Raw genomic sequence first — 20687 nt, 5'->3', positions numbered from 1 at the left:
CGGCTGTGCGTGCTAAGGACGAGCCTCCTCCCGTACTCAGCCAGCCCGGGGAGCGCATCTCGCCGAGGGCTCCGCGGCCACGCTGCGTCCCGGGAGCTCCCAGCCCGCCTTCCACCCCACGCTGGGCAGCTGCACTTCTGCAGGTGGAACAGACCGCAGGGCTCCACGTGCGCCTCCCGCACGCCAGCACCTGCTCTCCGGCCACCGCGGAGCGCTCCAGGCAGGAGACGCCCCTCTCCCTCGCCGGCCAGGGTGGCCTCGGCAGCCAGCTCCCAGTGCCGCCGGGCAGTGCTCGGTCCTCTCCGCCTCCCGCCCACTCCGTCCTCCCGGCGGCTGCTTCCTCTCTGGATACTAGGCCCGGGCTCGGCCGAGCCCCGCAGCCCCGCGAGAGGGCCGGGAGCCCGCACCTGGAAGGCAGCCGGCCGGGGCTCGGGGAGGCTGGGTGCGGAGCATCTGGCTCCGGCGACCCCGCGGGGGCTCGCAGGGCCTCTGGACTTTGGCAGAAGGAGAGGATTAAACCGAGATGGCGGTTGAGAGGAGGAGATGGGTGAAAGCTTCATTAACTCCATGCTCATGTCTCAAGCTCTTTCCCCTGAGAAGCAATGAGTAAAAAGGTTGATTTCCCCGCGATGGGAAAGGTGCTGCGTGATTACATTGGCTTTTCTTACCTTTTAATTCCTTCTTTGTAAACAGATGAATCATTGTTTGTCAATGATCATGGAGGACTCAAATTTTAGTAAACAGGAAAAAAGAATCTTGGCTAACAGGCCAAAGAAATATTGCCACCCATTTAAATTTCTATGTTAGTGATTAAGCCTTCTCATGTGACTTAATTGAAACTGGCAAGGATCTTAAGAACTCAAAGAAGTGAACATAAAAAGGTGCTGGGCATGACAGTATTCCCCCCTCAACTCTCCTCCAATAACCAAACTCATTTTTAAGACCAATCCTAAAACGTGCCATAAAAAACGGGGCTTCCTGATTCCATAAAAATATTTTCAGTAAGTACTGCTTTATGACAGTTGTTCATACTTGAATTCCTTTTCCTTCTTTACAAAGTTACCATTTAGTTTCACTTCTGAGCAAGCCCTACTTGCAATTCTTTGTCTCTGCTCACTCTCCCGCTTTCTCCTCCATATTTCAATTCCCAGACACTCTTGAACTTTTGCACACGCTGCCAGTTTGAGCCTGCACAGAATAATCAGTATATTAATTCCACTCGGAGACAGTGAGATTTTCTAACACAATCTGCCCAACCTGAACTCTTTCCTTCAGAAACACTTCGCCTTTAAAAAGAAACTTCCCAGCATGAACCTCATAAGAAGCGACATGTAACAGACAGTGCATGTGGCGCTGGGCATGCAGCTCAGAATTAAAAGAGAATTTTTTACTTTGTTTCTTCAGTGCCATGTGCATAATGTACATGTGGATGAAACTGACATCAGACATTTAAAGCAAAAAGGGGTGGGGGGAGGGGGATGTGATGGTGGCGGGAAAGAGAGAGAAAATATGTTGATAAAAACAGTAACTTCTGTTAATCTACATTTTTCAGTCACTGTCTTAATTAAGAATGATGGAAAATATGTTGCAGTTTAATTGCATTGTTTCAAGAAATTCTAAGGCTGACAAATTTGGGACCATGTACACTTGGAAGGTAAGAGGGATTAAAGTGGTGATTTCTTCCAATTGGTGGATAACAATCAAAATTATGCTTTCTACAGACACCCCCCCACCCCCGCACAGATCCTAAACTCGGAAGACAAAGTAAGAATATCCTAGCACTTAACATGTTCAGCATGAAATGAGCTCTGAAAATTTAAAAAAGTGTTTAAAAACCTATGTATATGAGATAAATTTTAAATACAAAGACTTCACACAGGAGAAACAGTACTTTATCTGAAATTTCTGGTTGACATTTATGCTTGCAGAAAATATTTATGGAGGAATTTGGTAACAATCTTCAAATCATTTTCAGATGACCTTGTTTAAGATGGTAAAAGTTGTTTGCCGGAGTCAGTTTGAAGACACCTGAGATTTCTAGACTCGTGCCCTTTTCTCCTACTGGAGTTCAGTCATACATTCTCCAGGTTTCATTTCTTTTTTTGAGGAAGGCTTTGCATTGATCCACAGCAAATCAATTAGAATGTATTTTCATTGCTTGACATGCCTTTGAGGGAAGCTGCAACATACGTGACAGCTTCCTATTTCCCACAGTTGACCATGGGTAACTCATTTTTAACCCGGATGCTGCATTTCTTACTTGCTCTCATTTTTGGGGCCCTGGGCAGTTGGGGTCATTGCCTGTGAGAAAGGAGGAAGTGATTCAGGGAACGGGGTGCCCTCTGCTCCATGGCACGTAGCACAAACCACGGACTGACCTCTGTCTCCAGCCCTGGACTTAGAAACAAAAGCACCTAGCAGGTACTGACCAGCTCCTCTCAGGGACTCCAACTCATGACTTAATTCAAACTGGTCTGATGATTTAGTCAGATAAATGGACGGTTTCTTTGAATCAACTAGCCATTTTATCTTCCATCAAGCACAATGTATGATACACCTGGAGCCTCAGGCTTTGTTATCCATCCCAGGGAAGAGGCCAACCGAACAATTTTAGCAGCTAAAGTCACTGCACTGCGTGTGCAGTGCCCCTGAAACATCAACAAAACAAGATCTGTTCGCCCTAAAAGGCAGCGGAAATGTCCAAAGAGCTTTCCTAAGAGAACAAACTCGCCAGATCTGTTCTAGCTGCGAAGTCTCACTGCTTCTTCCGCCTCCAGCCTCCCAAAATAAGAATGGCCTGAGAACCTGACCACAGCTGAAATACTGCCCATGTGATACCAGTCTCATAGTGTTTCAATTCTTCAATTTACAGTCCATTAATACAGTATTTAAATTATGTATTAGCGAGTAGAATCCTGAGGTCTCAAATTGCTGAGTAAATGGTACATGTGACCTAATAGTCCAGTGCTTTTGCTAGTATGAAGTTAGAGTGATTTTTTTTAATGCCGCACATGAGGTCCAAAATAGTGACAGTACATATTTCTCATGTGCTCCACACCTGGGACCACATGAAACTCTCAGTTAAGTCATTAAGAAATGAAACATTTTCCATCTCCTGAGGTTTCTGGGAATTCTGATGGGCGGATACATCCTCCTTTCACCCCCAACCCCCAATAGCAGGGCAGCCTCCTCGGAAAAGGCATTTGTCAAGAGGCACCAAAGGCTGGCCTGCTGAGCCTGGACCCCCTGTGGAGGGCCGAGGAAGAGGACACAGAAGAGGACGGGGCATTAATTACCAGATTAGGCAGAGAGTAGAGTTCAGGCGACCACAGAGGCAGACAGAACCCACGAGCGTAGTAAGTTGAAAAGTTCCGAGTCAAGTCTTAGAGTTCAAAGAACATTAAATGAAGAATATGTAATACTGGGGGAGAAAAGGGAAGCGGTACCCGCCCGAGGGCCAATTGCCTCTCCAGCAGCGGCAAGCCTGTTCCTGGGCTCTCAGGACCATTTGTTCCATTACACAATCTCCTGAAGCCATTTAGAGAGAGCTCGAACAACTGCCTGTACCAACACGACACATGGCTTCCCATCCCGACTCTTTGCTAATCCAGACGCTCCAACCATCTTTCCTTAAGATGCCATATGGTTGGCAGAAGCCTGTAGATCTAGCAGCACATCTGCTTGTACGTTTCTTCTTCCCTCCATCCCCCCAACAAAAGAGGGATAGAAGGCAGACCGAGGGGAGAGCGTGCTTATATACCTCTGCCTATACAGATATTTCTTCTTAAGCACTCCAACAACAACTAAAAAACTACAAAAGAGATGACCAGGAATTATTCAGGGCTCAATCATTTTTAACTAGAGAACACAATTTTTTCTTTTTTTTTTTTGCTTGTTGATGCTATAAAAGAAGATTACAAAAACAAAGGGTGGGCAGTCTCCTTCCTCCCAAGGATGGCGGCTTTAAAATCACTTCAGAGCTCTCTCCCTCTGGGACTCCTTGTGATGCTTTTTTGCCACAGGAGGGGGACAGCACCCTTGCCTGAATCTATTTCTTTTCTTTTCGGTCAAGGAAGACAGACAAGCTGAGAAACTAGCAGATACCCAGAGCCTGCTTTGTTAGCAAGCACAGCACGGCTGTATGCTAATGAGTCGGCACCGATACAGGGCTTTTTTGGTATGATGAGCAAAGATTGTTGACACCGTCGAAATCCTGGCTCTCCTGGCCTGTGAGTGCACGGGCTGCCTCCTTGGAATCCAGCCCCCAGTGAGACAGGCTGCAAAAAAAAAAAAAAAAAATCTACTCTCCTAATGACTGAAATCTGGCCATTTGTAACTTAGAGCAGTTGGGAAAAGTGGGGGCAGTAGAAAAATATTCCATCAGGCCAGTGATCAAAAACACACAGGTGAAAAGTACGGGTTTCTTCTGAACTAGAAGTGAAACCTGGCGAGCACATGTGAATGATGAAGGCCAGGATGCTGGCTTTAGGGGTGAAAACCCAAAAGGTGGAGTGATGGGGGTTCTGAGGGCCCAGCCCTGTCGGGGGCAGCTGCGGCACTTGCTCCACATCTGGGCAGAAGGCACTGCACACCTGGGCCAGCCTCCTGGGTGGCATCATCTCAGTCACAGGTGACTGATCTCCCTGCAAATCTGTTTAGACCTCGTGTTGATTAACCAGACATGGTTTTGCACATGTGTGGAAATATGATCCAGTGAAAAAGCAAAGCAAATTCTACTGTTGCTAGACATTTTTTGTGTGTGTAACAAAGAAGGGTGGAAAGGGAAGTGACATGTTTTGAGTATGGTGCACATTATGTGAAATACCCCTTTCCTTGCCCGGAAACTCTGAGAGATGGGCATTATTATTCCCGTTTAATAGATGAGGAGACTGAGGCTTAGAAGATTAAAACACACACACACACTTTGGCAAAGCCCTGTAGCTAGGAAGGGCCCATACTGAAAAGCCCATGCCTCTCTCCCTACACTACGCTAGGTTCCAGATGCACACATGCGCGCGTCGGCAGATACGTTACCTCATGAATATGCCCAGGGTCCAATATGCCAATCTGAGCAGATCGCTGTTAGCTGGTGAGCAATAAGCTACTTATCATTAGTATGCAGGCAGGGGCATCAAATTGTAAATTCAGTTTACTTGTAATCCACAATATGAATGAAAATTCATGTAACTGAAATGTAAAAACATGAGGAGTGACTGAAAAAGCATTGAAAATTTTAATGAAAATCAGAATTTATCCATTCAAAAAAGTATGCCCTTCAAATTATTCACCTTGAGGACAGATAGCATGTGTATTTCAACCACACGGTCATTGCCTAGGACTCTGCTGACATGTTCTTTTATTTGGAACTGCCTTCACAGCCAAGGGCTTAGTGGCACAAATATCTTCTGTAGGTAGCTACATAATAAATTTGTGAGTGAGTATATATTAAGTATGTTTCATCAAAATCATACATTTTAACAAAAAAAAAGGCATACAGTGGATGCTATACTACTCAAAAATGACACATCAGTCTAAACTAGATAATATGAGCCCAGTTCAATCATTAATAAAGTCAACAAACTATTATTAGCAATTCTCAAGGTTATCATCATGGATATGTGGCTGTGTAGAAGGATGAATTTGCATTTAAAATAAAACAGATCTGGGTTGAAATCTGAGCGTGATCCTGAGCAAATAAGCCTGTTTCTTCACCGGCTATATAAAATAATACTATGTCCCTCACAGGATTGTTGTGAGTATTGGAGAGTATACAAAGTGACTGGCACTGAGTAGATCCTCAATAAATAAATACACAATCATTATTATTTTCCTAGAGTGCTTCAGAGTGCTTTTCACATACATTAGCTCAGTAAACTCTGAAGCCCAGCTCTGTTATGTAGGAAGTATTCCTTAAATCTAACGAGTGAGGTGATTGAGATTCAATAATAAAAATAACAAAAGCAATAAACAATACGTATTGAGTCCTTTCTATGTGCAGTTACTGTGTTAAATGCTTTTTTAGCCATTTTATTTTTATTAATTTTTTTTTTAGAGACAGGGTCTCCCTCTGTCATGCAGGCTGGAGTGTACTGGTGTGAATACAGCTCACTGTAGCCTCAAACTCCTGGGCTCAAGTGATCCTTCCACCTTGGTCTCCCAAAGCACTGGGTTTACAGGTATGAGCCATTGCATCTGGCCCCATTTTAAAATCTTAACATAAGGTTGGCACGGTGGCTCATACCTGTAAACCCAACACTTTGGGAGGCTGAAGTGGGTGGAGCACCTGAGGTCAGCAGTTCAAGACCAGCCTGACCCATATGGTGAAACCCCGTTTCCACTAAAAATACAAAAATTAGCCAGGCGTGGTGATGCGCACCTGTAGTCCCAGCTATGTGTGAGGCTGAGGCAGGAGAATTGCTTGAACCTGGGAGGCGGAGGTTGCAATGAGCCAAGACTGCACCACTGCACTCCAGCCTGGGCGACAGAGCAAGACTGTCTCAAAAAAAAAAAAAATCGTAACATCAACCCTTTGAAGAAGGTATTGATAATATTATATGATCCTCATTTTATGGACAGGGTAACTGAGGCTAAGAGATGCTACAATATCTTGCCTAAGTTCACACGGGCAGTAAGTGGTAAAGCTGGAACACAATCCCAGGTCTGTCTTCTAAACCCATTATCATAGCAATGGCCGTAAAATCCTGTGTCCTTTGGTCCATACAACACTGTCCTTGGGTGGAACTCAACTAAAGCTACTGGGCATTGACAAGAAAGTTTTGTAGCACAAAAATCCTTGTCCTTACCACATTGCTGCGTAAACTCTAGAGTCCACAGTTTAATCATCCTATGTATGTTGACACACACTCATACATGTGTATGAACGCTGGGTGCTCCCTACAGCATGGTTAAAAACGAAGGCAGTGTTCATTGTAAGATGGCGGGACATGACATACGCATTTCGATACTTCACACACAAATATACACCAACAAAGCTGTCATTATATATGTGGAATCTGATTTAACATCACTAAAATTGTCAGAAATTTCTTATCAAGAGAATAGTCTTTCAGTAAAAATGAACTATCCATAGAAGGCTCCCAAATCAAAATTATTTGCAAGGGATGCCAGAACATTTGGAGGTTGCTGATCAGATGCTGACATGAAGAAATGGAAACGGGTGGAACTGAAATCTGGATTTGTGGTGCACATATGTGCTCAGCCAGACAACTCTCTCCGAATACAGCCTCTGGGCTTCCTTTGTGAACTCTCCTCTTGTTTCTGCTGAGAGACAAGGATGCCGTCATCTCAGGTGGGTCTCTCTCCCATTCTGCTCACTCCCTCACTGTGTCTCCTATCTGATTGGAGCTGGACTGAGTGCCATAAGCCAAGTGTCTCTCACTGGTTCTCACCTCTGGTACCGCAGCTTCCACACTCCTGATTCCACTGCTGACTTCAATCCAGTTCAAAGTGGAACCGGGAACAGGATTTAAAATAGACAAACAGGCCGGGCATGGTGGCTCATGCCTGTAATCCCAGCACTTTGGGAGTCTGAGGTGGGCGGATCACCTGAGGTCGGGAGATCGAGACCAGCCTGCCCAACATGGAGAAACCCCGTCTCTACTAAAAATACAAAAAATTAGCTAGGCGTGGTGGTGCATGCCTGTAATCCCAGTTACCCGGGAGGCTGAGGCAGGAGAATTGCTTGAACCTGGGAGGGGGAGGTTGCAGTGAGCCAAGATTGCTCCATTGCACTCCAGCCTGGGCAACAAGAGTGAAACTTCATCTCAAAAAATAAAATAAAATAAAATAGACAAACAATTGCAAGCCTTTGCTATCCCTCCAACACTTCCAGATTCATAAATCTTGGATCACATAATCAGTCAATGGTCAACAGCAGTGTCCAAGAGGGTCCGGGCACAACAGGTTGTGAATGGAGATGTGTTACTTGGAAGTTAGTCTGGTTTAGGCACACGGCGCCCCACAGGTTTCCAACTTCAAGGGACTAAATCATGAAGGCATCTGGAAAGGATTCTGGAATATGGCATTAGGAAGTGGCACTCCTGTCCCTCAAGAGTGGAGACCTGCATATTAACTGTTCCACTGAAAGTGAGACTTGATTCCCCAGTGACAGACACCATCAATTATTTGCCTTTCATTAACTTAATAGGCTGGAATAGTCCTGGATTTTACTGCAAAAACAGAAATTTTTTATTCTAACTTTGCTAACAGTATAGGCGGAATGAACTTTCCCTGCCGTCCGGACCTGAGTGCCGTTCCGTAGTCAGCTTGTCCACTCTGAATGGGACCTGTGTAAAATCTCCTCCCCTGGCATAAGATACTCTGATTTCCTATGACTGGCTGTTTCCTATGTGAGCACTTTAAACAACTCCCCTAGCTAACGTTTGTTGAGTACTTGCTATGTGCCTGCCCTGTCGCTAACATTTCTGTGTAGTAACTCATTCAATCCTTGAAAGAAGCCTGTGACACGGGTAACACAACAGTTATCATTTTACAGATGCAGAAGTTTAGGCCCATGTTAAGTAGCTTGCCCCCGAATCACACAGGACAGGAATAGTCGAGACAGGATCTGAACTGAAACTGTCTGGGTTCAGAACACACACTTTTAACTACTCTTCTCTCCAACGAATCTCAGAGGCATTAAGTAGGAAAGGGCATGAGGCCCAGCCTGCCAGCCAGGGGAATCAGTGACGTTTACCCTCTCTGGGCCTGAATTTCTTCAAAGTAAAATTGAATGTTAACAATACTTCTACCTATGTTGCAAGGTTGTTAGAAGATCACCTATATCAAATACATCAAATATTGGTAGCTATCAAATGCCAGTTTCTCACCATCTTCATCAGAGCCTCATAAACTGCCACCCTTTGGGTGTTAACTGGGGCCACCAAAATGAAAAACCGAAGTCCTTGGCTTTGCCAGTTAAATACGGGAGCAAAGACTTGCTCATACTGCATTGGTATTTCAATGCTTTTACCAAAATGGTCTCAGATGAATAGAATAAGTAATGAAGTTTGCCAGCCCCACTAAGATAGGAAGTGGCAGTCTGACCTAGAATATAGGGTTTGGAAAAACCAGTGGTATCTTCTCCTCAGAAAGCCCTGAGGTCATGCTAGGCATCTGCCCGTGGTACATCAGGATATTGAAAATAATACCAGACAACAGATTGGACACAGCGAACACGATGAAAAGGCAGATGAGATTATACATAAAAAAGAAATGCTGCCTTTCTGTTAGAGACAGAAAAAAATTGTTAATACAAATGAACAGCTGTTTGGGAAGAAAACATTATTTCCCAAACCCAGACAAAGCTCTATTTATTACATTTCAGAAACATTTAAATTATAGTGTCTGAAAAACGATCCTATCATGGGTATCTGTGACACCTAAATTATCTGAAAATCTGAAAGGTTAAGCCGAAACAGAGGCTGTGTGAAGGACTGACATAGAGAAAGTTCTTTTTTCTGAAAGGATGAGGTGAATAAATCCTTTGCATGGCATAACTGGATGAGTACTAAGTTTCAGGACTGAACTTTCTGAATCTCCAACAGAATAGTACATTCACAATTTATTCAAAGATGTTAATGTATGCTATTCCAAAATTCTAAATGCAAAATTCACTACTTCCATTGGCCTGGTGATATTCCTGTGTTCACACTGGTTCTCCTGGCCCTCTATTGCCTCTAGCTCCAGGCTGGTCTCAGGTGCTCCACAGAAGGCCTGGTCATGCCTCTATGCCCACAGTGCCAGGCCAGGGCTGTCATGGGAGGTGTTGGGCACGGCAGCCACTGAGGTAGGCCTGGGTGTGAATTTGTTCTCACCAGTCCTGACCCTCCCTAAAGAGACCATGACTCACCCATGCCTTTCCCTTGGACCAGCATGCACCCAGCCATCTCTAGGCATTACTAGAGAGTAAACTGTCACACTTTAGTAAAAAATCCTGGCTAAGGAGAAAGAAAACTGTATTTGGTTGGCCCTAGGAAAAGTGAAACGACGATCAGATGATCACACTGGGAGTTACTGCTGTAGCCCAGGGCAGATGTAATGCTGTATCTCTGTCCAGTCGATTCAATTAAAATGCAGACTTTACAATGCAAAAACAACAGAGAGAAGAATGCTCGCCTATAATCACCTGTGACACATACTGATGCTTTCAATCCAGGTTTCCTCACCATGGGGCGACCAGGACTTGAACGCCAGTGGTCACCCAGCAGGAGTCTGGCTCACCCTAAGCCAGCATGCCTGCCTGCCTTTTTCCTTCATCACCTCCTTGTTTAGCGTTCCGCCCTACCTCCTACACACCTCACAGGGTGTTGTACAGCTTAGTTAGTTTTCGAAGGCTTGCGATTTTTCTGATGAAAGGTGTTATGGTGTTATGTAAATACACAGTATTATTTTGTCTTTATTCCAGCAATACTGGTTTGAAATAGTTCAGTGTGTGTAAATATGTGTAATAATGTGTATTAATTTGATTTTTTTTAGCAATTCCTTGGCATCCCAGTTAACGAAATGGCAGCAACCTTACCTGCCTGCTGAAATATTAAGTATAGTTTCAGAAAACTATTAATTGGTCTTTGTTCCTTTCAAATCAAATGCTAGCTATATTAGTCTGCTAAGCACTTGTAATCACCTGCTTGAATGCTATACAGAATTACTAAGTTGTGACCTCCCATGAATAAAACAGAGGTATACGCAAAGGTTAAGGTTTATAACATAGCAACCAGCCCATCCCAGAGGATGGGAACAAGTGTATAAGCTCCCCGAAAACAATCGCGCAACTGGAAAACCTAAGCGTACAACATTCAGAAAGAGCACCACCAATGCCACCACGTGCTTCAAACTGTGATTTACAGAAATAAATATCACTTTTAGGACCAGGTGTCAAACAGGGCCATGTTAGTTTTGACAGCCACTTTTGTTCCCCGCTAGGAACATCGTTTCATCGTGTCATGTTAACAATTTTGGGGTCGTGAGGACCTGAGCACAGCAACCCAACATTCTACACAGGCTCTGAATGAAGGGTTATTTTCAGCCTTCTCTCTAGCCAATGACACTGACCTTGCTGACTCTCATGGGAACACTGAGAGTTCACATCTACCCCTTGGATGGGTATTTCCAAGAGATTTCATTATTTAAACGGTCTAAGTAGGCATGTGCCCTATCAGCAGAATGATGTCATTACCCTCCCTATCAGAGATGCTGGAGTGCCACCCATGCCAACAGAGTCAAAGGCACAGGCTCTGGACTTATCATAAAGTCCAGAGCTAACATTCAGGTGCATCCGGGAGCTAACATTTGAGTGCAGAAGGCAGACAGTCACAGTGCACTGTGGTAGGAGCCACGTGTGGAGCACAGAAGAAGGAACAGGTCGGCACGAGGAGACTGGGAGTGGCTCTGTAGAGGGACGACAAACTCCCCATAAAGATGGGGAGAAGATGTCAATGGACTGCTAAAAAACCTCAAGAAACTAATCACACGGTGGAGTTAATGAGTAACGTTGCCGTAGATAACATTTTTGTCACATATATTATTTTTTCCCTCCTAAGATAAAAATCTGCCTTTGGACCCATGATGTGAGTGGATTGTGCTGTACTAGGCATTATAGGAAGTGACTTCTGTCAGGCTGGTCATGCCACAGGCGCAGTCCTGCTGGCTGGCTGGGCAGTCAGGAGGTCCAGCAAGGCACAGAACCATGTGCTGACACTGGGGATGACAGGACTGTCAGCCTGAAGTCATGTGCTTCTTCTCATTTTGGGTCTTAAGTCTAGAATGGTTTTCTAAAGTGCGCAATCCAAAAACACATTAGAAGAGAAAGGGCCTTATTCTCCTCTGCGTACACTGCATCTCCTGAGGCATCAGGCATTGCCACTCTACAGACCCCTCCTGGCCTCATGCTGACCTGTTCCTTCTTCTGTGCTCCACACATGGCTCTTACCACAGTGTACTGTGACTGTCTGCCTTCTGCACTCAAATGTTAGCTCTCTGAGAGTCAGGACTGAATCCTGCTGGTACCCACAGCACCTAGCACAGTGTCTTAACACACGCAGGTGTTGAATGAAAGAATGCATTTTTAAGAATAGCATCAGTGGACCTGACTGGGTTTGGAAAGCACCTATTGGCCTGAGATCAGATGTCCTCACAGGGTAAGGGTAAAGATTTATTTATCTTTTTAAATAGATGGCTTTCAAAGAATCACTGACAAAACCATTTCCACCTTTGGTTGAAGTAGAGTTGGCTGCATGTGTGGCAGTCATCTACTTTTTTGCCTTCCAAGGAGACTAGGCCTTTTTTTTTTTTTTTTTTTTTTTTTTTGCCAAAAGAAAACTAGATGAGAGAAGGCAAACGCCTTGGTGCAGAAAAGGCCTTGGGGACTTTCTAGGTAAACAATTTCGCTGGCAGCAGCTGAGGACCCAAGAGCACTATGATTTTGCTAAAGCTGTTTAGATGCAATGCACACATGGATTCTCGCCTCTTCTAGCTGTACAAAAGGTAGGAATTTTAAGGTAATGTAAAAAAATACAACATGAATTTATTCTACTCTTCATGCATTCATTTTTGCTCAACAAATATTTTCTGAGCACTTACAACGTCTTCTCTACTGGGTACTGGGATACAGGGGAGAACCAAGATTTCACTCCAGGGAGGATGTGTAGTTGTTAGCAAGATCACATTTGTGAGAAGGATGTGTGCATGACAGTGTTAGGAGGGACATCTCCCTGGTCACTATCCTTACCTTCACAGCCACACAGCCCCTGACCTAAAAAGACACTGCTTTCCATCATGTCTTATATGCATGAGATGACTTTTGCTGTCATCTGTTTATTGAGGGTTATTTTTAGAGACAGGGATCATAGGAATGAGAACACTAGAGCTCACCACTCCACACGTTCCTCCTCTTCTAGATCACGCATCCCAGCTCGTGTAGTTGGGTGAGCCAGGTGACTGAGTTCTGGAAAGTGGGGAAGGACAGAAAGCAGTGGGCTCACTCCTCGGCCTGGCCCCAAAACCTTTCCTGCAACTCCCTTCGTTCCCTCCTTGCTACACCGATGCAGGGTTGAGAAGTGGTGCAGAGAGGTTAAGGTAAAGCAATCTTAAAGAACCAACGGGATAAGATCCATGTTTCACTTACCTGAAGTCCAAGTACCTCTTATGAGCTCTGACCACAGTGGCTACCAAAATATATTAGGTATTGGCCCTTCCCCTCAAAGAGGTCGTGACCCATTTTGGCCTAGCAGAGACCTTTGCAAATGGGATAAAGCAGTAAATATGTGTGGGAGGGCTGTGGGCCGGTGGACGTGAATCTTAGAATCTAGAAGAGGAATTCATTCAAGAAAACATCTCCCTTGACTGTAAGGCATTATACAGTATTGATTTTTTAAAATGTACCATGGTACACTCAGATGCACTAATAGTCCAGAAATAAGGAATGGGATGAAAATGAAACAGACTGCCTCACTGGTAACAAAGGTTCCAATGAAATAAACGTTGGAACTCAGCAGAATGGACATGTAGCTCAACTCTGCCTGGCTGTGCCAAGAAAGAGAAAATATCTCTCCTCAGTGCACATTTTTTGAAGATGAAGAAAATGGACATCTGAGACCTCTGGAAGACTCTGAAAGTCATGCCACAGACACAGTTACAAGGAACTGATAACTCCTCAAAACCATGCTGCAGGATTAAAGCAAAGACTTCAGATGCCACTCTCCCAACACAGAATTCATGGGGACCTCAAGGTCAGTGACACCTTTCAGAGCACAGCCTGGAACAGTCAGAGTGACCCAATGTACTTTCCCTTTGATCAACCTTATATCTGACTGCATTTTAGTAAATTATCCATGTAGTTGTATTTTGACAGCTCTCTTTACAGCAGTAAAACAAAATGTGTGCATCGCAAATGGCAAAGATTCAAATTTCAGCTATGTTTATCCAAAATAGCACTGAACTGCTTCTGTACTTATGCTATACTGCCTACAGCTTTACGGAAGGGAAGACAGATGGGATGAATTTAGCAGGGAAACAGCTGTGGCTCGAAGAAGAGACAAGCAAAAGTTTTGCTATCAGGCTTCATTATGTATCAAGGTACCAGTAAAATGTGTATCCGTAAGCCAGCCAAAAAGTGTTTTTCATTTGACTAGTGATAATTACCTTTTCTCAACAGCTGACAATGTTCTAAGTAGCATTAAATAGGTATAATAATTAAGCAGTAAGATACAAGTGTCAGTGCCTTGCTGGGAACTGTGGGTTCCTTCAGATGTGCCGGGAGGCACAGGCTAAGAGGCCACGGACCTCCACCAGCTGAGAAAGGGAACCAGCCTGACATGCTGCTGTCAGGAGTGCCACAGACAGGAAAAAGGAGAAAAAGCTACACAGGGAGGAGGGAAGCTGGGACTTACTGGTGTGACCACGACATTACTGAAACAATTTTAAGTCAATGCCCATCTCCAGAATTTCCATCTCTTTCTTAATAATAAACATGCATCAGTCACACTTCGCTCTAGTCAGCTAGGGTGGCTCTACCTAGAGCTTGTGAAAATGGAAAATTGGGCTTTTTGTCCCATGAATCATCTTTATCCATGTTAAAATCTCCAATCAGATGTTCTCCAAGACGGACCTGCTTCAACTTTCTGCGAACAGGAAATGTCCAGTTTTGACATGGCTGGCATGGTGATAGTCACGTTGTGAGTTGGGTGGATTGGGAGTGACCATTCCCTGCTGGCACTAGTTCTGTTCCTGCAGGTGGCCTCAGGGAAAGCTGACAAACACGCCACCGGAACCCTCTCGTAGAGCCTCCAGAGAAAGCAGTGCTGGCTACACACACTTTGTGTTTAAAATAAGAAATCACCCATTTTGTGAAAAAAATTGTGCCTCTTTGCCTCAGGAGAGGCTTCTGCATTGGGTGACCAAAGAATAATTCAATGCACGAGCATTACTAACACCTGGTGAATTGTTCTAATAAACAGATTCTTTACAAATCTAATGTATGTCACGCTGGTGAACAACATCATGTTCCACTCAGATCAATAACATTAATATTGCCATGGTAACAGAAGGGAGAAAGGCAGAGAAAGCCTTAAAAAAGAACAAACAAAATAAGACCTATATGCAATAATCCCTTGAGTGACAGTGACATTTGGTAGTACAAATTTTCCTAAACAGCTTGGAATTACCACATCACCATTTATTACCATTGAGTGGTAATTTTAAAAAAAGCATTAGCATACTCAAAAGTGCAAACTGATTAGAAACTTACTAGCTTCTTGAGGCCTGGGCAAGAGGATTCCTTGAGGCCAGGAGTTCAAGACCAGCCTGGGCAACATAGTGAGCCCTCATTACTAGAAAAAATAAAAACAGCTGAGTGTGTTGGTATGCCTGTAGTCCCAGCTACTCAAGAGGCTGACATGGGAGGATTGCTTCAGCTCAGGAGTTAAGGCTGCAATGAGCTATGATTGTGCCGCTGCACCCCAGCCTGGGCAACAGAGTAAGACCCTGCCTCTTAAAAATCAAAGCCTTACTTGCTTTCTAAATCTTTTAGTATCGCCTTCTATTACCACTCTTTCAAAAGGTTGTGTTTTCTTTCTTTTTATGTACAATTATTTATACCCCTCATTCCCCAAGCCTTTCTGTATACTCCTCCAGCCCTCAGTCACTAGTTTCTGGCAACACGTGCTGAACCTTTGGCCTCCTCCATCTTACTGCATCTTGAAAAGCCTCATGTTAGCCACTGATTTCCCACGTTCAACAGGACCAGCTTCTCTTTAGAGGCAGAAAGATATGATGGTATTTTAGTGAGAGCACAAGCTTCAGAGTCAGGCAAACCTATTTAAATCCTAGCTTCCCCTCTTATGGACTATGCAACTATGCCCACATTTCCTTCCTCCAAGCCTCCACTTCCTCAATCATAATTTGAATAAGCCTTGAAAGACTATTGTAAAGCAGCTACAGTGACGTCCCAGTGAACTGTCAGTAGCTAGGGATTACTTTTCTCATCCTGGGAGGGAAAGGCTTCACTGAATGTCCTCTTTTATTTTGAATTTTTGCTCTTCTTTTCTTCTCACTCTCCCTAATCTGCCTCAAATTTAAGGTAACATAAACATGTTTGAAACTGGTAATATTTTACTATCTCCACTACATTTTTCTCCATCTATCAGAACATAAGAATTTCCCACATGGAGAATATTCATGCAATAGCTTAAGGCACATATCTTGGGACTCAATTCAGAAACTGATCAGATGTCCCTTGTAGGAAAACAGTGGCAGTTTAGTGGCAGGAATGCTGTTCAGAGAGCACCAAGAAAGGGAATATTAAATGATGCTATATCTCACTGGAATCACAGGAAGAGCTTCTACAAATTTTCACTATTATGGGAGCTAAAATGTTTTGCTAAGATTCTTCACATCAGCATCCTTTCTTCACAGATTTGGCAGCAACATGGCCCAAGTTTAAGTTTGGCATCTGTCACTTAGTAACTGTGTGACCTTCAGCCAGTTAGTAAACCTCACTGTGCCTCAGTTTCCTCATTGGTAAAATGGGGATATTGCTAATACTCACTTTATATGCTTGTTATGAAAATTCAATGGTTCAGCAGGTAAGCACTTAGAAGAGTAGCTGGTACATAGCAAGCACTCTCTAAGGTTAGCTGCTGCTATAACAGTGATAAGAATTACAATGATTATTATATATTTATTGTATCTTACATAATTATATATTACATAACAATTGGTATTGTAAGGGGTGTCAGGAAATTTTTATATGGTGGCAAGAAGTTTAACTCAACATTCAGTGCTGTCAAACTGTGGAAATCAGGGAATCAAGGTAAAGGCCAGGAACCAAGAATCCTTGAAGCGCAAAATGAGAGCAGCGCCAGGGTCCCAGGCCAGGGAGGCTAAAGGGATGGTTGTGTTTCTTACAGCAAAAGCCTTAATATTGTGTGTGCTGAATAGTCAGGTGTCTTCATGAGAACACTCCCAAAATTAGTAACTCACTCTGACCCACACGGAAGTCAAGATGGGATAGAACTGTATCTTGTGTCTCCTGAGCCTTCATTTGGGATGGGTCCTGAAGGTTCCTGCAGGATCTCTATCCATACCAGGACACCTGACAATTATATTCCTGACAGAGAGTGATGCCTTGCATATTACAGCTAAATTTTAAAATCTGTTTAGAAAAGAGAAGAAAACACATATTAACCGACTAGCGGCAATGTCGTCTCACAGTGTAAGTCAATAAAATCCCTGTCTCCTGGTTTCCTCATATTGTAAATGATAATAACCACCCTTGATAACCACTTAACAGAGGGACTGGAGAGTGCCAAATAAAATTCATAAAGCACACTTGAGGTTGCAATTATGTAAACATAGACATGATCTCTCTTTTAAGAATCAATTTTGAGCGACAAATCAATGTCTTAAGGACAAAAGCTTTATAAAATGCATGAAAAATTGGACTTAGATACTATACTTTGAAATCAACCATCAGCATTACAAATGTCATGTATGCACAGACTGTTACCAGCAGAGAAGTTCAGAAGTAAATACACTGCATTTGAAAAACTAATTCTCAATGCATGATGCCAGTCAATAATGGGAAGCCACTGCAAATATGGAAACTGACGGGCCAAGCAAAGCAAATAGATTTTTACTTGAAAGGTGAATTATTTCTGTATATTATCTACAGGGCCCCTATAAGTCATTTAACATATTCAGTTCTGATCAACCAGTTTAAACAGAAAGAATGATGCTTTGGATCTAAAACCAATTATTAAACAATGTGGACATTTACATGAATTATTTTTGGTTTTGTGATAATTTTCGTTGTCGATATGACACTGGGAATGAAACTTCTTTTATGGCTTCAGGATCAACAGAATAGACACATGCTATTCTGAATATGAATATTTATAAGATTTTTCCATAAAGAAAACATATGAAATAATCAATAAATTAAGTTCTTACAAAATAACTTGACCAAAAGAGAATGGCAGAGCTGCCGATCACTCACAGAGCATCAAGGTTTCTAGCATGCATGAGAAATACCTACGGTTCTTCCACCCATTTTCCTTTTTGGAAGTTTATCACTGTATATTCTGTGACAATCTGCTCCCCTAGAATTTGGAATTTGAATAAAACAGATTTGGTTGCTTTTTCCTCAGATGAATGCACAAAGACCCTTAAAAAACAAATGTTCTTTAAAAGTGTGATGCCTGTATTTAACATTTATTAAAGATATAGCATCTACCAAAAGATTTTCAAGCTGAACTCTAGGTCTTCTGTCCCAATTCTACAACAGAAAGTTCAATATGATCAGAATGCAAGGTCCAGCAAAAGCACAATAAGAACGAAGAGATAAAGATGGAAGATTGCCCCCCAAATAAAATAAAAACCAATCCCCTACCCCTCTACCAAAACCAAGCAAATTACTCTCCCTCTACCCGCTTTTTTTTTTTTGAGACGGAGTTTCGCTCTTATTACCGAGGCTGGAGTGCAATGGCGCGATCTCGGCTCACCGCGACCTCCGCCTCCTGGGTTTAGGCAATTCTCCTGCCTCGGCCTCCTGAGTAGCTGGGATTACAGGCACGCGCCACCATGCCCAGCTAATTTTTTGTATTTTTAGTACAGACGGGGTTTCACCATGTTGACCAGGATGGTCTTGATCTCTTGACCTTGTGATCCATCCACCTCGGCCTCCCAAAGTGCTGGGATTACAGGAGTGAGCCACCGCGCCTGGCCTTTACCCGCTTTTTAAATGTTGGGAATGACCCACTTTAACCTAGGCATATTGGTATAAAAATAAAAGTGAAAAGATTAGCTTTATGTATTTATATGAAAATAAAATAGGCACAGCTAATAGCTCACTCAAATTTCTCTTACTGTGTTTTTCTCTAAGCAGAGTCTCCCATAGGGGTTTACTATTACATTCAGAGGCATGCATTTTTTAAAAATACTATTTACTCTGTCACTACATCTCCAAATTTGTCATCTGACTATAGTTGTGCAGCTTCGTTACACTAATCCCTAGAAGTGTCCCACGCCATTTAGCTTTTGATAGCCTTAACAGCCCAGTGACCTTGGGTCATCTGCATGACTCAAACCAGACACAGAATTAATAAGTGAATTTCCCTAGCAGCCAGGGCGGGATCAAGGATGAGAGCAGAACCCGATAACTCTTCTCAGACCTAATTATGTCAGGCTTTCCTATTCAGTAAACCAAAACAGGGAGAGAAAACTGAGGGGCAAGGCTTTCCACCAAGAGAAATTCTGCCTGCTCCTGGTTCATTCGATGAGTAAGGAGTTGGAAGATCCAGAAAACTAGGATGGTGGAGACTAAACTGACTGGGTTCATGCTCTGAGCTCCCACAGCCCCTAGCACAGCGTCAGCCCACGCCAGCAGTCCTTGCTCCTGGAACATGCATCCCTTCAGTCTAGAGACCATTCAGACCCGCTTGCTTGTTTCCTTTGAGAGGCCACAACAATATCTGGCCAAATGAGAAGCCACTAATTTCTTGAGTAACATTATCAAATGTTCTTTGCACTTGAAATGTGGCACACGCAGAGGGTTCTAATAAACTGAATCACATTTATATGCATTACAAGGGGAACGTACTACAAAGAATTACGTTGCTAAGTGAAGAATGACTACTTCACTGATCCATTTTGTAAATCTGGATTTAATATGTTGGGTTTGCTTTAAGTGAGATACTGACAACAGCTTGGTCAAGCTGAATTTGGAATAAGACATTTTGAATTAGGGTCATTTATTAAATATCAGAGCCTCTGGTCTCAGCATGATCAAGTGTGATCAAGATAGATAGAAGTAGCTGGGTGTGATGGCTCACGCCTGTAATCCCTGCACTTTGGGAGGCCGAGGCAGGTGGATCACTTGAGGTCAGGAGTTCGAGACCAGCCTGGCCAACACAGTGAAACCCCAACTCTATTAAAAATCTAAAAATTATCCAGGCATGATGGCTGACACCTGTAATCCCAGCTACTCAGGAGGCTGAGGCAGGAGAATTGCCTGAACCCAGGAGGTGGAGGTTGTAGTGAGCTGAGATCGCGCCACTGCATTCTAGCCCGGATGATGGTGAGAACCTGTCTCAAAAAATAAAAATAAAAATAAAAATAGATGGAAGTAAAGCAATTAATATTTAGCAACTGGCCTACTTTTTCATGTTAGGGCAAAATAAAAATTCAAAATTCCCTAGCAATTTTTTTGTTAAAGCTTTCAGAAGTTTTCATTTCTTCATTCTGAAATAAATTCCCTCCTTTCAAAATTATACTTTTCTTTTAAAATGTGCCCTAGATTTTCCTTGTCTTATGAACTCTGGCATTTTTAATCTAAGTAGTGTGTATGATTTCAAAATTAATATTGATTTTGGTTATTGAAAACAAATGAACAGTTATAAAATTATGTGATGGTGGATTCTATTCATTTTATCAAGCAGATTATTTCCACCACCATATCTAGGAAGATTTTTCTGATTACTCCAGACACCTAGCACAGTGGCTAGCATATTTGTTATGTTGATCGAAATCCTGCCCAGGTAAATGGCCCACTCTTCCAAAGTGCTGTGCTGTTTCCTAAGCAAGATAACAGGGACAAATAGAAGATAGTACAGGTTGTAGAAAGAGCATGGCTTTAGATATATCACTTGTGGAGTAATGTAACTTCTCCAACT

The 20687-nt window shown here is 43.1% G+C and overlaps 1 protein-coding gene across 10 annotated transcripts in view; it reads right to left on the bottom strand.

Moving 5' to 3' along the window:
- SDCCAG8 (SHH signaling and ciliogenesis regulator SDCCAG8) overlaps nt 1-20687 on the bottom strand; it is a 240350-nt gene that overhangs the window by 23516 nt on the left and 196147 nt on the right. The window contains exon 17 of one of the 10 annotated variants that reach the window (XM_012443694.3): nt 5071-5187. The exons of the other annotated variants lie outside the window; for them this stretch is intronic. Coding sequence (XP_012299117.2) covers nt 5145-5187 — 43 coding nt within the window. The 3' untranslated portion in view covers nt 5071-5144. Of the gene's footprint in view, nt 1-5070; nt 5188-20687 lie in introns of those variants that run through there. 10 annotated transcript variants of the gene reach the window in all.

Source organism: Aotus nancymaae, unplaced genomic scaffold (genome assembly GCF_030222135.1).
Source record: "Aotus nancymaae isolate 86718 unplaced genomic scaffold, 86718_ANA_hifiasm-v0.15.2.pri h1tg000032l_0, whole genome shotgun sequence".
Taxonomy (NCBI): domain Eukaryota; kingdom Metazoa; phylum Chordata; class Mammalia; order Primates; family Aotidae; genus Aotus; species Aotus nancymaae.
Note: the sequence above shows the minus strand (reverse complement) of the source record. Positions and strands in the feature narration are given on the sequence as shown.